This window comes from Haemaphysalis longicornis, unplaced genomic scaffold, assembly GCF_048455015.1.
Source record: "Haemaphysalis longicornis isolate Haplotype H1 unplaced genomic scaffold, Haemaphysalis longicornis Haplotype H1 scaffold_3, whole genome shotgun sequence".
NCBI classification, from domain to species: Eukaryota; Metazoa; Arthropoda; class Arachnida; order Ixodida; family Ixodidae; genus Haemaphysalis; species Haemaphysalis longicornis.
This window is the reverse complement of record NW_027526335.1, coordinates 174,619,200-174,637,061: the sequence shown is the minus strand read 5'-3', so window position 1 is coordinate 174,637,061 and position 17,862 is coordinate 174,619,200. Positions and strand designations below refer to the sequence as shown.

The 17,862-nt window shown below is 46.7% G+C and overlaps 1 protein-coding gene across 1 annotated transcript in view; it reads right to left on the bottom strand.

Moving 5' to 3' along the window:
• The window catches only part of LOC144175545 (2-Hydroxyacid oxidase 1-like), an 85,186-nt gene that overhangs the window by 40,956 nt on the left and 26,368 nt on the right, over positions 1-17,862 (bottom strand). Inside the window, exons 5-6 of the mRNA XM_077704616.1 lie at positions 16,788-16,909; positions 4,041-4,132 (exon numbers count right to left, since the gene is read on the bottom strand). Coding sequence (XP_077560742.1) covers positions 4,041-4,132; positions 16,788-16,909 — 214 coding nt within the window. The remainder of the gene's footprint in view (positions 1-4,040; positions 4,133-16,787; positions 16,910-17,862) is intronic.

Here is a 17,862-nt window from a genome sequence, read left to right as displayed (position 1 = left end):
TAATGGCAGGAATCGACAATTCGGCAAGAATAGGATTGTATTGATGAGTTGCGCAAGCGCAGTGTGTTTATCCCTCCAATGTTGGGAAAACGGTTTCCAGGAGTGGGAAGGGTGGTAGAAGATAAAAGCGCAAGAAATTAAGGCTGTGAAATGAATTATGACACGAAGATCGTGGAATGCCGAAAAAATGTTATATAAACGGTTTAATTCACGTGTGGAAAGAAATGTGCAAGAAGGATACGCCAACGGCTGAACGTTGGCCTTCGCGAGCATCAAAGTTCGTCGAACGGGGGATCGTAGTCGTCGTAGTATTTCGCAATGCACTTTAGGATTCCCACGTTCCGACCTAAACTTGGTGACACGGTTGTTGACAAGCCGACAAAGCGGTGAACTCAAGAGATCCTTTAAGCCTGCCCCATTTAGAAAAGGTAAAGAAAGTTAGAAAGGTGCCGCAGTCTCGTCGGCCTCAAGGCGAGGCAGGACCACGGCAAGTGGTGGAGGTCGGCGATCGCGTCGCTGCGGTGGCAAAGTGGGCAACCAGGGTTTGTAAAGGAACCTCGGTATTGAGGCCATTGGCGGGTCACGGTGGGAGTTAAGGCCACCACCACCCGAATCCTCCTGAGCGCAACCTCCTCGGCACGGGTAACACCCGGGGGAGGGGGGCAGCCCACGGTGAAATGAGAGCACGTGTGCTGCGCCGGACGTGTTCTTTTCTCGTCACCAGGAGAGTGGCATCATCCAGCTCTAACGGGGAAGTCGGAGATGGAACGGATGCTGCCAGTCGGGCTGCTACGTCTGCCTTGCAGTGGTCTGTGTGTAGGTCACGTGGTCTGTGTGTAGGTCACGTGGAACCCATTCAATCAGAATCTTGCGAGCGATTCCTGCCGCAATTTGGTGAATACTCTGAGCCAGCACAGGGCTATGACTAACCGTAGTAGGCGCACTGCTTGTAGAGCATCGGGGCCAACAACGATCGCGCCCCGGGCTGCAAAGTGATTCCGGTTACAGCAATCAGAGCATCTCTAATGGCTACAAGTTGCGCACACAACGATGATGGAGGTTCCAGGACCTTAATTCTGGAGGTCTTGCTGTAGGCTGGATGGCTAGTGCAATGAATGGCGGGGGAAATCATAGTATCTTGTATACTGGCGTCGGTATATAATATGGTGTAACCTGGTGGGAGGTGGCTATCCGTGTAGGCGATGCGTTGTTTGAGGGCAGACGCCAAATGTTGGAATCTGGACAACGAAGGTCAGTTGGTTTGTTGCCACTCAATTGCATGAACTGCCACAGGGTTTTTAGTTGGGCTCGAATGTTTCAACAACAATACTCGCAGCAGAAAACCAGACAGAAGGCACACGAGAGCAAACCAATAAAATTACCACGATACGTTAGTTACTGAGACGCGGCACAGGCACTACAGAAACATGAATGATACAGGCTGCTCCACTGAAGGAGTATATTCTGTCGGTAAAGCAATCTTATTTTACATAAAAACCAATCCCAAATGGAAAGTTTGAAGAGCAAGTAGTAACTGATTCCCATTTGCATTGCATGTTCATTCATAACAAGAAAACGAGCAAGTTCGTTGTTAGTAACATAGCATATTTGTATTGCTAAAAACAGCTACGTAGCTTAAATACAACGTTATGAAGGCCATTGTCGGCACCGCCATGCAAATTACTAGCGATTTCGTCCCATTCTTCAACATATGGCCGTCACTCTGGTGGTAACATGCTGCCTCCCTTTCGCTGTTTCATATTTTTTTATATTTCGGGGGAGTCTGTCACGAGCAGGGTTCCCAGGTCTCGCGATTTGATACCAAGCTGGCGACTTTTCGATACTCTTGGGGACGGAAATTTCAGTGTGGCGACCTGGCTACTTTCTGGCTCCTTTGAGCATTGGTGATTTAATATATTACCGGGCACTTCCGACGCCCCACTATTCAAAAAAGTGTCTTATACGACATTTCAGTGCATTACAGCCGCCGAGACAAACTGAACAAACAAAACACCAAACTTTTGGGCAGACGACGGTGACCTAGCAAAGTCTAAACTAGGTCCCAAAGGATCAGTCTCTCAAACACCCCTCCGTACAGCGCTACTTACCGGCACAAGACCAAATCGGCCTTGGTCTTTGTACTACCTGGCGTCGAAGCCGTCACCCAACGCCGTCGGTTTATAGTGTGACACTTCAGTAGTTTACGGGAGCTTGAGATTTCATGCAGAGCGGTGGGAAGTGTGTACGACAATGTGTAATATGGCACGGGAATGTAAAGAGTCAACGAAAGTGTAAAACATGTCGTGCAACACCGGCACGTTCTAAGTTATTAATATTATTTGAATGCTTTACCCAAACCTACGTATCTTAGCTTTTTTGTAGACAGCAGTCAACCGCTGTCGCCTTGCCGCACCACAGCAAACGAATACAATTTGCAATACGGTATTCTACTTGTCGGAATTACAGTGGAACCTCATTATAACGCACACTGGTATAGCGAATTATCGGCTATAACGAACTAAATACAGGCTTTGGTTGGTCACGCTTTATTTTAATGACACTTATTCTTTTATAACAAAACTGAAACCGTGAAAGCCGCGCGATGTCGGATATAACGAAGAAATATTTTACCAGGAGGTTAAAAAGCTAATGGGAAAAACCCCCGTTGTCCTAAACTGCGCAAGTATAAAGGCCCTTTTGTTCGTGGACACTGTGGAAAACTCGGTCCTGCTCGGTTCTGTGAGTATACACCAGACGAAGATCACATCCCTCATCAAATAAATAAGGATGCAGTCGTGTTTTGTCAAGTGAACTCTGTTCAGTTGTAATTTCATGTACTCATGTTCCGGTTCATTGAGCTCGAAATGCAACAAGGAGAAAGTTGAGGGTTACCTTGTTTACGGTGAATTTGAAGCCTCAAAAAATGCATTTTTGTATCAAGTATTTTTGTGTCAAGTATTGTCGTATTTTGCATCAAGTATTGTCGATTTGTTATAGCCGGTTCTTACCCCTACTGTTATAACGAATATCGGTTATAGCGAACTAATTTGCTGTCCCGATACTACTTTGTTATAACGAGGTTCGACTGTACTGTACGGCATTTTTTTCCGCGAAGGTAATCAAACCCTACTTACTAGGATCGCCTTGCTGAAAATTGCGACTTTCCTGGCTCCTTCTCAAACATTCGCGTTAATGTGGCGACTTTTTTTGCGACTTTCGGCAATTTCCTGGCGACTTTTCCTTCTGAGGATGGAGCAACCCTGGTAATGGGGCAAGGCCCATTTTGGCTTACAATACTTCCTGCTGAGCAGCGTGCAGTTGGTGTAAAACTTGTAGTTCCGCATAGCTAATAATGTGCATCTATAGCCGGGATCGCAGACGTACCTTCCACAAACACCAAAAAGCTAGATGATATTCCGGTGTAGAAGCTCGAATGTAGAGTTAGTCAGAAACCACTTAGCAGTGTTCAATGCGCAGTGGGTCTAGTACACGCGTATGTATTAGCCCACAGCGATGCACTATTGTACGTATCTGTCGAGTGGGTTCCGAAATTCTAAATGCACTTTTAGTACGTGTGTGTGGGGGGACTTTCGCTTCTCGTAGGGCGTGCTCAAATTTCGGAGCTGAGTTTATACTTGCAGCCGATTAGCCGAACTATTCGAAAATATACATATTTTGCATGCAGGAAGCTTTCACTTTAAACGTTATCTGTCAAAAATAAATTAATAGATGTATCAAGGGCCCCGAGTAAATAGCCACAGGTGGGTGCCCAGGAGCCAATTTCCACGGCTGCCACCTATGTTATATGCGGAACCATTTCAGAAACACTATCAACAGGACAAGTGGTTTACCTTCAGTGTGAACTGTGGGCGAAGACTTTGCAGGACAATTTATAACTTTAGTCATAAAAATTACGTATTATGCGAAGTCCGGCAATTACGGCACGTGTACATGCAGGCGTAAAGGAAGGTTTTCATATACGAATATATCATTGCTTGCCTCAGTGACAGCGTCAAAGTGTCTCGTTCAAGATTGCATACCGTTGCATAGGCATCATCCATGTAGCGACCGCCGTGGTTAGAGACGATGATGGCAGACACACCGTGTTTCAATGCCTCGACGGCGTCATCACCTGCAAACAACACAACGAGATAAGACACCATTTTCAAGCTCGTATATTTAAATCAGATGCGAAATTTAGTGCCAGGCAAGAGCTATAAGATAAGGGTAGTCAGTACCACACATTTTATAACTATAGAAAAACAGAATGCACTTTCCTGGATTTCGGGTTTATTACATGCGAATTACGAAGGTGTCTTGCGCTCGCACAAGGGCTTTGTAGGAGGATCATGCTCCCGGAAAATAGCTGCGTCTCGCGTTATGACGTAATTACTAAAAACACGATGCGCATTTGCTAGTTAGAAGGCTCTATAAGCTTGCGTTAATTCAGGGCTATTATATATAAGCAGTGAAGTTGAAAAGCATTCCATTTTCCGGTGTGCTGTTTACCTTAAAAAATTGTGGTTGATCCCTCTTTCATAGGAATCGGTAAAACACGAAAGTGAAAGGTGCCTTCACAGGAGCAGTTGAATGCTAAAGGAACCTCCTTCATGTGCGAAAGGTTCGCGAGCCTGACCCTGCCAGATGAAGTGACGCCGACACGCAAGAAACAAAAAAAATAACGGGTTTATACCGGGACAACAAAACCAAAAATGACATGTTCAGGAACAGCAGCTTGAAACACAACGACCTTGGGAATAACACCACAGAGGAGGGTGCCTCAATTCGCGCGCGTCCCCCGCACACGAAGGCGCGGGCATCGAGGCGCCAACTGTCTGCGCTCATTAGCGTCGTGATGCGTTACTTCGCTTCGCCTCTCCTAGATGGCAGCACCATCTAAATGAGTCATTGGGAAGGAGATAAGCCGCGTTCGTAGAGCTGTCCACATCTCTGCTCATAGCGCAGTCGGTAGAGCGCCACGTACCTCCCGTCGCGGCGAGAGAGCATGGATTCAAATACGGGTGCCGCAGCGTCAATGGCAGTTTTTCTGACGACGTCACTTCCGTGACGGATATGATGTGAGTGAAATCTTGGTGCACCCGGGAGCAAAACACTTTCGTGTTAAAAACGGACTTTCATGCGCAGCCCTAAGAAGGGTGCTTGAGTGCACAGGGTAATTTGGCTCCTACGAAATCAAAGCCCCAGCCAGCTAGCAGATCAAAGCACCCGTAGCAACCAGAGCTTATTATCTTCAAACATGGCAACCAAATCGCCCTTAAAATTGTTGAGGCGTCAGTCATTGCGCGGTTATGTAAAATATGCGCAAGCATGGCGTCTTGTACACTGCCCGCAAGGAAACTTCATTTCTTTTCTGCACAATCGGAAACATGCCACCGGAACCGCACGTGCTGTGTTTTGAAGTGGCGTGTCTCGGCAGTTGTTGCTGCCACGTGGTTATGCTCGTGTTTTCTTAAGATTGTTATTGTAGCTTTGACCTTCGCTTAGTTGTGATAACGTGGGTATTTATGCTGCGCGTGAAACAACGGACTCCTCAGTGCCGTGGTTGCGTCCTTTTTCTTATGTTTTTCTTTTTTCGCGCTCTTTTCCAGTCAGTCGTGGCAACCAATCCTGTTTGGCCACTATGCGTTCCGTTTATGAGCGACACCCTACACTGCCACCTTCATTGCTCCCAGAGCAAGTTGCGTGCGGACAGAGATGACACGGTGGAGAATTCCCCTGGCGGTGGTGTTCACAAAAGCACCGACAGCTCGCAGACAAGATGCCGAATCGCCCGACTGTCGGCATGGTGCGAACATGCCTCTTACAACACAGAGGCCAGCCAGGCAAGTTATGAAGGCGGGGCCGAAGCCCCTCGCAGTTTAGAGTCTCCAATGACGCGGAGGGCGCTCAGCCTCAGTTTTCGCCTTTGTTAGTGAACGTTACGATTTTAAGCGGTGCTGGCAGGCTTGTCTGGCCCATTCTGCGGCCGAAAACGTGGCAGAAGCGCAGTATGCCGGTTCCTGAGTTATCGACAATGTGCGACCAACGATAACGTCAGAGGCCAAAGACGCTCTTGCACAGAAAGAAAACCGAAACTGGTGATAACATCTCTCCAAGAACTGTGGTTGACCCTTCTTTCATAGGAATCGGTAAAACACGAAAGTGAAATGTGCCTTCACCGGAGCAGTTGAATGTTTATTGTGCATCGATATGAACTTTCACATCATATTTACATTTATATTTATTACACGCGCCGCAGCATTGCGTAAACTTGATTGAAATTCCATGCGCTCGCAAACCATGTGAACAAAACCGAACGGGTTGTCAGCGAATCGTTTGGTGAAGTCACAGTACGCTACAATGAAAGGAGCATGATTTGCGGGTCGGCTGCAGTCCTGTGGGTGTGCTTGGCGGTCGACGTTCTGCTGGCGGGTCGCTCAGGCAAAGGTGCGACCACATTGGTCCTGCTCCGTGGCGTGTACGCCAGACGCTTGCGTTGCGACGAACTCAGCTTGTCTAACCCGACGGCGGCGTTCCACAAGCTGAGCAGCGTTCCACATAGGCGACGGACGAATAAACACAGCAGCTTCCGCTGCTACAGTAAAACTTGGATATAATGAGGTTTATAAAAATTTGCAATTTTTCGTTACACCCAGGTTTTCGTTACATGCAGAGTACGAGTTAAGGCTCACGTGACTGAAGTAGAAACGAAACCAAGCTGCTAGACATCAGTGCCTGTGAACTTTCCTTTCAAGAATTTATTTCACTGTGAAAAACTGTGATTCCCGCGTACTGCTTTCTCGCGAGCTTAGTCACTACCCAGCACTCCAAAAAATCAAGGTCACTTAAAACGTAACTTAAGCACGACTTTTGCTTTTGACACTTTTAGGTGCCTTAACGCATTTCAAGGACCAAACTTGTGCTTAAAAGACGGTTTTCCTGAAATTGATGCTCTTTTCCGCACTCAAAATTCACGAGAGGGCGCTAGCTTGGATACTGTACCGGGCGGCAACGATTCTCTTTCTCGCGGCAAAGACGGCCTTTAAAAAAACTCCCACCTCCCCTCGCGGGAACCCCTGTGTAGATGCGACGCATAGGCGGAGCGGCGAATGGACCGCGTTTTATAGCGCGCATAACGTTGAGGGGACTGCGTAAGCCGGTCCCAGTCGATGACGACGTTGGCGTACTTGTAAAGCGGCGTGGACTCTATGTGTTTGAGCCAAGCGTGGATGTTGCTTCGCCGGAGAACGGCACACCGGTTATATGCGCAGCGCGCCCGAAGGAGAGGAAACCGCGGAAGAGAGAGTACTGCACATGCGCCGGCCCCAGTGCGTCTGCCGCGGCTATGACGCAACGTGCCGCGGCTATGACGAAACACAATCCAACACAATCCAATCCAATCCAATCCAAATCCAATCCAATCCAATCAAAGCCAAGCCAAATTAATTCAATCCAAGCCAATCCAATCGAATCCAATCCAATTCCCCTCGCGAGAGAGTGTTCGCTATCGGAGAGGAGAGGGGGTGAGCGGCGGAGAGCGCAGTTGGCGCGGCGAGGAGAATGGGGAAGGGTGGACAACGCCGACGACGACAATGACGACGACGCCGGAGGGACAAGGCGAGTGAATCAGATGCTCTGCATCTAAAATGCAAGCTTGTCTTGGAACGACAAAACTTTTCGGTTTCTGGCAGCATAAATCATCACCGACGAACCGACGCCACAGATAGCAGAGGAGACGCGCGACTACACGCCGACAGGCACGCCTATAGTTGGTGACAGGGTAAGAATGCAGGAGGAGCTCCGCCCACAAGCGTTGTGTGGCCGCTGCCTGACTCTCCGCGGTTAGAAAAAATAGTTCGTTATATCGCAGCTGTTTATACCCATTATTACTAGTATGACCGGCTGACAGTATAACCATCTGATTAACCATCTGATTATGAAGTCGTTTATATATGCTTCATTCCGCATAATGAATGATTTTCACAGAAAAAAGAAAAAGTCGTCCTCATTAAAAACTGGCTCCGGAGAAAAAAATTACTCACTGAAACAAAGGTTATTCCTGGTAGAAACTATTCCTGGTGTATTTTATACTTAAATCAAGGCTATCTGGGATTGCTTTACTGTTAGACAACAGAAATAAACATATACACAACGCGCACACGATTTTTGGGTCTGAATAGTTCGAATTTTGACCGCTGCACGTCGCTAAGCCGTCGTCTGCTTGGAGAAACATAACATAATGGTCGTTGTTATATTTGGTCGGGCTCGTCGCAGTGCGACTATTTCTTCACTTTGAGTGCGCACTCATTGTCAAGAAATGTAGACGGTACAATATATTCCACAGCCATCATCACCGTTAAATCAAGCGTCGTAAACGCAGGGTGGAAGAAAGAGGCGGTTCGTCGCTGCAATGGCTGGATGCAGTGCACGGACTGTGTAGGCCCAGGGTGAAAAGGAAACCAGCGGCGAAAATTCATCGGTGTCTTTCAGTAATCGGCCGCGATATCAACGGGCCACGTATTGTTCTATGCGACCGTTTCGAACGTAGTGACGCCCTGCAAACACCTATCGCGGCGACGCACGCTAACGGTGGAGGTCGCGATGCCGCATAAAGTGTCCTGCCTTGCGAAATCACCTGTAGGTGCGAAGAAACAAGCGTTATTTTATTCCGCTTAAACGAGACGACAACACCGTATGGCGCGAGCAGAGAACTGCGGGATGTGGAACGTTACAAGTCTAATCATTTCTACTTCACGAGACACGCTAGTGGCAAGACACTCTACGTCACTTGGTTAGATTGGCAGTATACGGTGTCATGCTTTCAAACCAGGCGACGATTTCCGAGGTGTTTCCCGCGGCGATGTAATAATACAGCTGCCGCCGTTTCTTTAGTGTCATATCACCACCCCGCAGTTTACAGTGGAATGGTAAGGCAGAGAACCCTTACTGGTGGTGAAAAATTGATAGAAAAACACCCTTAAGCACTAGCAGCCGGCTAAAATTACTGTTGCGAGCTTTTACAAAAAAAAATGAATAGTGAGCTACAAATGCATCCTTCCGAAGTTCTACTTTCCAGGTTGGGCTACTTTAAACTTTCATTGGCTTTACACTGATATGCAGCAGCCTACCGTGAAGATATTTGTATTGCTGATGAGGCTTTTGAAATAGCATACATAATATTCGGTTTAACATGTAGTTCTTTTGCAGCCATGACAGGCTTTTGTGGAAGCATTTTCATTTCTGATCATCTTCCCAAAGCCAATAATCTTCCCCTATGTACACCAAACAGTGACGTCGAACACTGACTGCCCCATAGGAAACTAGAACGAACGGCTATACAAGTGCATTCAATTCTTACTGCACCTATTTAGACAACTACACTCAACAGGCCCAATATTATGAGTATGAACACGAGATCTAAGTGACTTATTTAAAAATGTGCCGACATCTCCATGCAAGCAGTTCCATTTTGTCCACTTCTGCAACCAATCAGAACACCGAACTGGAACAGGGAGAAGAAATATTTATTTCATACTGCCTCTTGTCAAGGTGTCATAGGCTGCTGCACAAGCATTTTCTATTCTTACCGCACTTTCCAGCCAGCAGCAGCAAAGTGGCACCCTCAAAGCCTGATGTTGAATCCGTTTTGATTTTCTGCACCAGTGTTTTCAATGCATAATGCAGCTTTAAAGCCAAAGGCAACAGTGTGTACGTGAAAAGCAGTGACTTCACAGCGTGAAGGTATGGCATGAATTCATTCTAATGTACTACATAAGCATCTTCAACTCTTACCACAACTTGATGGCCAGAAACTACAATGTGTGCATGAGAGAAGCAACGACTTCATAGCCTGAAAGTATGGCATGAATTTATTCTAACGTAATATGTGTCCAACTCTCACCGCAACTTCATGGCTAGAAGCTACAATGTGTGCATAAAAAGCAGCGACATCACTGCTTGAAGGCCTGGCACAAACACATTCCATCGTATTTATTAGAGCTTTCACTTCTTACCATAGCTTTCTAGTCAGAAGCAACAGTTTAAGCTTGCAAAGGAGTTACATATCACCTTGAAGAAGTGACGTAAAACCATTGCGACCTGCTGAGTACGTTTTCCCAATTTTTACTGCGTCTGAACCAGCCGGAAGCAACAGTGTGCTCAAAAAGCAGCGATATGACACTCTGGAGGCCTGAAGTTAAACCATTTTGATATGCCGCATCGCTTTTTTCTATTATTCTTGCAGCTGTATAACCAGAAGCAACAGTGCATGCTTGAAAAGTATGAACATAGCATTCTGAAGGGGTGCCATACCCAATTTCTACCTGATACAAGAGTGGTAGCAATTATTACTGCAGCTCTTCAACCTGAACCACCTTCAGTCACTTTTTGAAGGCTCTCCAACTCTTGTCCCAGTTTCTGGAACAATAAAAACATATAAAAGTGGGAAGCGGTGTTGAATCTAAATTAAAGTGTGCTCCATGGGAAGACACTAAAACATGTCCTCCACTCTGTATAATAACAACAGTCTATTATGACAGAGACACTGGAAATCTGAATGTCTACCAATACACTATGTAACCCTTTTGTTGAAACTTAAACTGCACAAGCACCAGAATGCAATCATTAAAGTACAGCCATCACTATGAAACACAGCTGCAATAGACAAATTTTTATAACTCATAAAGCCCATCACACAAACTTTGCATGAAGATAATTGGTAATGGGTTCATTCCTACGAAACGCATTCAGCTATTCCAAAACAACTTTAACAAGCTCACGACACTCCTGAGAAATTCCACACTGCACACAAAATACCCAGCCTCAGTCCAGTCATAGCCAGTTTCTCTGGTGCCACTTTGTGTAGCGGTGGGAACACACGCACCATAAGCTTAGAAGGCATAATAAAAAGCTGCGCGCATGTGTATTTTTGGCAACGCATAAAAAAATACGTGGTCATGTCGCGGGGCCATACACTTGCGGCTTTCTTCAACGGCATGGTTCAAAATCCAGCAATCATACAGTTTCAATGTTTATTTACCCCTCTTATACGTTTTAAAAATGCTACTGGTGATTACGACCAACCCATGAAAGTCAAGAAACGAAACGCCACCACATTTGATTACCTCAACAATACTCGCAATCGTTCATACTTTTGTTATGTGCGATAATGTGCCCATTGGCATAAGCAGAACGCCATAAGCACCCGTTTCTCGCAGGAAGGCAGGTTCATACCGATTTTCTTCAAGCTACCCAGTCTCGGATAATTGTGCACGAACGTTTAATTCTTCGCGAGTTTCTGCAATAACGCTTTAATCATACCTTGTTTACGCCAGGGAAAAAAAACGCCACACCGCTGCTCCGTTCGTACCCCGGCAAGCTAAAGCAATACGCGAATCAGTAAGGAAAGATACCTTAGACTGTAAGATTTGGCAATCATCTTAATAACGTGTAAGGCTGTACGAGCGGCCGTATCCGGTCAAAAAACACGCCACACACGTTTGCACAACCCGCGTCGGGCCAGACGGACACCACGTAGGCCTGCGCTCAACATCGGGCGCAGCCTACGCTCACAGCAACAAACGAAAACGCTTGCAACTTGTCACCGCTACTGCCGTGGACGAAAGCAAATCGTATTATTTCTTCACAGAGGTTGCGTTACACCGACACAATTTCCACAATCACACCAGCAACAGATGCAGCTTCGGCGTTTCGCCGTTTTCAGATCGAGTTCGGCGACGACGTTCCGCATGAAGACAGCCCACCAGTGCTACCACGATTTCCTCACGTACGTACAAACCATGGCGCGGCAAGGCACACACGGGACAGATAACGATAAGCGGCTTCTTGATGCACTACAGCACATTCGTAACACAAATCGCATATAGAGCTTTTGGTTCTCAGCAACCTCGTTGTCGCTCGACGGCGCATCAGCGGCCGGCAGGAGACCGCGGCCATATTGGAAGTAGTTCTCCTGTCAAACGTACGTCGCAGGCGTCACACAAACGGCGAGACGCCATTGGTTGCGGACGAACACAAAATCCCTTTGATCTTGAAAAGCCGCTGCAGAGTTAAGTTGTCACCAACTATAGCAGCTAACCGACACCGCGCTCACTCGTGGAAATGCGCGGTGGTTTGCGGCGCAAACAAACTTCGCTAAATTAGTCCACTTCTCCAGCCAAATTTGCAGAAAAAGGGCAGAAACAATAGCTCATCTTACTATTCGTTACATCAAGGTTAACCGTGGTAACTCCTTCGTTACATAGAGGTCGCAAAAACATGGGTTTCAATGGAGGTGGCAATGGCGAATTGAAAAACTTCGTTAAATACAGGACTTCGTTACATATAGGTTCGTTACATCCAGGTTTAACTGTACATGGTGCCCAAACAAGGCGCCAACTATCGGCGCTCATTAGCGCCATGACGGGCTACTTCGCTTCACCCCTCCTAGATGGCAGCACCATCTGAATGGAGAAGTTAGAGGGACGGACATAAGGTGCGTTCGCACTGCTACCCGGGCATGACTTCATGGCTCAGTCGGTACAGCGTTTCACACCTGCCGTTGTGGCCAGACTGATCGTGGGCTCGAAACCTAGCGCCACCACACAAATGGAACTTTTCTGGTGGTGTCATTTCCGTGACGGATATGACGTCGGCTAGGTTTGTGGGCCCCGACATAAAGCACTTTCGTGTAAAATAAACATCACGAAAAACATTTCGACCCTTATGCTTGTTGCTAATAAAGCTACAATTCTTCTTTCAGAAATAAATAACATTTACAGAAACGCACGTGCGTATGCATGAACCTTGAAATCTTGGAAGTGGTCCAACCTTATGGAAAGGCTACTTCGCGTTATCTCGCGTTACTGCTGCAGCTGTTGCGGCTGCCGGAGATGTCGCATGGTATGTTTTTATTCCTATAGTCTTTATAAGTTAACTACTGATTTATTTACCGGATAAGGGGCGAAAAGGATATTTATTTGAGCTCGTCTCTGCAATGGAACAACAAACAGAAGTTTGACAAGTTCACTTCAGGGTCCTTTCAAGTCTGCTTCCGGGATTTCAAAGTTAAAGCCAGCGATTATTATGCTTCTCCACTGCTCCACCTCACTTGCTTCCCTTTCTTCGCTTTCGTTTCTTCGTGTTTTAACGGGAATAACCCAGACGCACGGGTTACACACCAATTCAAGCGACTGCGTCTCCACAGTTAGAGTTCTAATACGCGTGCAGGGGTTCTACGCGCGAGCCCTCGCGTTTAACTGACACGATGCCGGGCTATACCTATGGTTAGCGCACTTGGAACCGGTGACCTGGCTTCAAATCCCACATGAACCCCGGTGTGTTTAAAAGCAAAGCTTTCGAGCTCTACCCGCCAACGGTTCTTTCGTGGCGTGCGGGACAAGAAACTCCCAACTAGGCGGAGGCGGGGGAAAGGGGGTGGGGTATACGGAGGGTTTCACGCACGGAGCACACTAGAGATGGTGGGTCTAATTTACCCAATGTTCCCCGCGCGAAAGTGCCTGCTCGCTGGCGGCCGCGTCGGCGGTACGGCTTTGTCGTCTGCTTTAGCGACGGTTGTTTTGGGCCTGTTTTGGTGCAGCTTCGAATCCATTTCGCGGTGCCTTCGCACGGCTTGATTAACTTGTTCGACAGCACCTCCTGGGTAACTCGGACCAGACGAAATTAAATGGTCGTACGGCAAACATACGTTAAGGATTGGTGTGCAGGACGCGAAAACAAAATGTAGAGACCACATACAGACATCTGGCCGCTAGAGAAACGCTACCTTTAGCGCACTGCTTGCCATGAACGGGACTGACTGCGTTTTCTCAATTTGTGATTACCGATTCGGTTGTTGTTTTAAGAGGTATTACAAAAGGCTAAAGCAGCAACTGGTTCTGATACATAGCCACTATAAAAGTTCCCTCAGCTTTTTCGCAATTCTAAAACTTACTAAACTAACTAGTTTAAGTCGGTATAAATGGGAATCACTAAGCTCACATGCCGAATTGTTTCGGAGTCTACGCTTGTGTCGCGCGGTGGTGTAGCCCCAAGCTAGCACATCAGGATCGCTAGGTTCCGCTGTCTCACTCTTCGAAAGACGCTCCTCTCCGATTTCTTTCTGCCGACTCACGGCCGGGCTACAGCGGCGGTGTCCGCCGCTCTAGCCCAGCCGTGGCCGACGCTGCTGCTGCGTTCGGGACGCCGCCCCCGCGAATTCCAGGTAACGGCTGGCAGAATCTCTGGTTTCACTCTTTATAGAGCCACGCGTGTGAATTCAAGTGACGTCAGATGGGCAATTGTTGTGGGTGTCTTTGAAAGCTTTGCTTTCCAACCACCTTCACAGCGGGGATTGGAGCTAACTTTTTTACGTATTTATTTTCTCTTCACAGCTGTGACCATTTTGGCACCATTCGTGTTGACGCCAACAATGACAACTACTGCCACTTTTTGGCGTTGATGAGACATCCAAGACATTTGCCAAGACCACAACATGTGTTAATACTATCGAGATATATTCGTGACGGTCGCCGATTTTTGCAGCGTAAGGAAAAGCGACGCCCGGGCTTTTTAAAAAACTGCGCTGGAATAACAGGCTAAAACTGCTCGTATCTCTTTTCAGGATGTGTCGGCCTCTCCAGACTGGCCGGATATGTTTACCCGCCGCGGTGGCTCAGTGTCTAAGGCGTTGTGCTGCTGAGAATGAGGTCGCGGGTTCGATTCCCGGCCGCAGCGGCCGCTTTTTTGATGGAGGCGAAAAGCAAAAACGCCCTTGTGTACGAGATTTCGCCGTACGTTAAAGATCTACATGTGGTCAAAATTAATCCGAAGCCCTCCACTACGGCGCGTCTCATCGCCTGCGTTACGACGGCGCGTTAAACACTACAATCACTCAATCAAATCAGACCGGATCTGTTTCTCGGCATGAGCGAAATCTCTGAAGCCGGTGAACCCTTCGGAGAAAGCCGCCGCGACTGCGCAGAAAGAGAGCGTGGCTGAGAGGACATTCGTGAGGACCTTGAGCACGTACTGTGTGTGTGTCCTCGTTTTAATGCCCCACGGCTAACCATAAAGACCACTTTGGCACTGCGTGCTGATGCACCACTGAAATTTTGTGAAGTCATCGATCTATGGCACGCGACTGCTATGGTGACACGAACTACAAGGGCCTTGGTGTCATTTCTCCGTCACTCCCGCCTGAACAAAACTCGGTGACCGTTTGCCTTAACCTCACCCCTGCGCGTGTTCTAGGCGCGCGTTCCTGCGTCTGTCAGTTTTTTTAGGCTTACCTGCGTTTGTTAGTGTTTGTAGGAGTTTTTGTGTATTCGTTCCCTTCGCTCATTTTCTCCCCTCTCATGTTGAAATGGAGTAGCAAGCCAATCTCGCTTCCAGGCTCACTTCTCCTTATCATTAAAGGTATCCCGGCTCTTCCTCCTCCTCCGATTGTTACATCTGCACTTCACAGAAACGACGAAATCAAACATTACATGAAGACATGACAGGCAGACATAAACATTAACAGGTGAGGAACAAACAAGTTCTATCCTGATTTTCTTTTTCAAATGTCGATCAAATCCCGTCTTTTGAGATTCTTATTTATGCGAGAGCCTTACATATCTCATTGGAAGGTTGACCTTGCATGACCCTGGCGTCAAACGCGAATGATGCTAAAACCGAAGCTAACCGAGGAAGGCCAGCCGCGAATCAAAGCATGCCAGCCGTGTATAAAAATGATTATGGATTATAAGAGTAATTGATAGATTAGTGACTGATAGTGACTGATGGTGTGGTGGAATTAATATTGATTAAAATAATTAGTCCGGATAGGCCTGAAATAAAATAAATTACGGTGGAATAATTGTTCATTAGTCATTGGTAGTAATGATAAGTAAGGGTAGATTAAGGTGCAATAAATGAAATAATGTGTATTACAGTAAATTAACAGGCATTAAGCGTTATTAAGGTGGCTTAAGATGTAATAATGTCCATTTAAATGAATTAGAACGGAATAGTGTTTATTAATATCGATTAAGTCAGATTAAAATGTGATTACGGTGAATTACGGTGGGTATAAGGTGGATTAAGAATGATTAAGTCAGATGAATGCGGGATTACGATGGAACTAAACTAGATTGGGATGAATAACGGTGGATTAAGATGGATTAAAAATAATACATGGCATTAGGATGAATTAAGGTGGATTAGAATGTATTGCAGTGAATTAGGATGGATTCAGGACCGTAAAGACGCGTCGCTGCTATGTGACGTGTGAGATGTGTACATAAATAGTATCGTCACAGTAGTATGCCAGGCTTTCGCTTGCCAAGCACGTAAGAAGACTTTCGCATATCGATAAATGTTGTCGCACTTGAATTTTCTACGTCATCAAGAATAAGCGAAAGAGTTCAAAGCTTCGGTTGCTTTCGGCTAGATAATGTTTGAATGCAAAAACGCGTGCGAAATCAAGAACACTGGCAGTGAAACTACCGCCCTGGAAACATGCACACGCGCGCACTCAGTATCCACCATATGTATGTTCCTGCACCTCATCCACCATCATGAATATTGTCATAGCACCTACAAGCTCACATAACAAGCAATGTTCCTAACAAGTAAGAGGGCGTTAGGCAGTTGGCTACTGGCGGTTACCTACGTGCTGTGCAAAAAATTTATCAAGCTCAGTTTCAGCTTTCATTTTATTGGAACCAAACCAGTTTTTTTCTTGTAGATGTCAGGCGTTCCCACATCATTGTGTACACTAACAAGATGTTCATTGGGAAGCACTATACCTCTGACGATTCCCTTGAGGACGATGGGCAGGTCGGTGGCCAGGCGAAGCATGTCCACATCGTCCCAGCTCATGGTGAGGTCCCAAAGGTGGTCTGGTGTTGAGCCCATCAGGCTCGCAATTCTGCAGTCAGTTTCAAGTTTTATGTCTCTTTCACATGCCACAAAATGTGCAGCTACACTCTTCGCCCACAGCGTTAACCTGTATGCCTTCCTAATACAATGAATTAAGGATTGATTTCAGGCAGTTTGTTTAACAAAAGAAAACAAGATGTCTTGTCGGGTGATGTTTGCATTTGCATTCCAGGGTAGGTACGCAGTGTTTCGAATTTTGCAAAAATGATCCTTGTAATGTTTGCGCTCATATTTGCGTGTGTCTATGTTGGTTCATGTAAGTTGAAACCGGCTATTGGGATCTGCTCAGGTTCGCCACATTGACTATGTAAGGTGTGCATCTATGTTTCAGAAAGCTACGAACCCCCGTTGGGCTACGTGCCTTGTAATGTGACACGCTATTGGAAAAAGCCTCCGAGGGTGACGGCGACAAAGCGCGTTCGTCAGCGCCTCGTGTGCCCGTGCTTCGGTGCCCATATTGCCCGCCTGTTGCATCCTCCCCAACGGAGACACAAGTTGCCTTTACACAGGAATGGACGCTGCACTAGGGATGTTCCCAGCTGGCGACGACGGTTAGAGCGAGTTAAGAAGGTCACGGGAAATATGGTGACCCAATATGGATAGCGGCTGTCTGGGACGTCTTTGTACACGGAACACTATTATTATCAACTGGCATTATAATTCTCGTATCCCCAACGCATTATAATTCTCGTGTCTCCAATAACGTACCTTAAAATGCGGAACCCCGTATTACCTTTAAGGACCACTGACAAAGCAAGACGCAAGATGGTTAAGTTGCTAATCAGGCGTCTTCCTGTGTCTTCTATTCTCTGTCGTCGTCATTCCCGCGCCTTTTCCATCACAGCGCAAGATGTCACAATTTTTTTGGCGTTCCACATAAGGCCCAGTAAGCATGTATACATGCTAACTTTATGCGTTGAAGAGCAGGAGTAAACTAGGTAA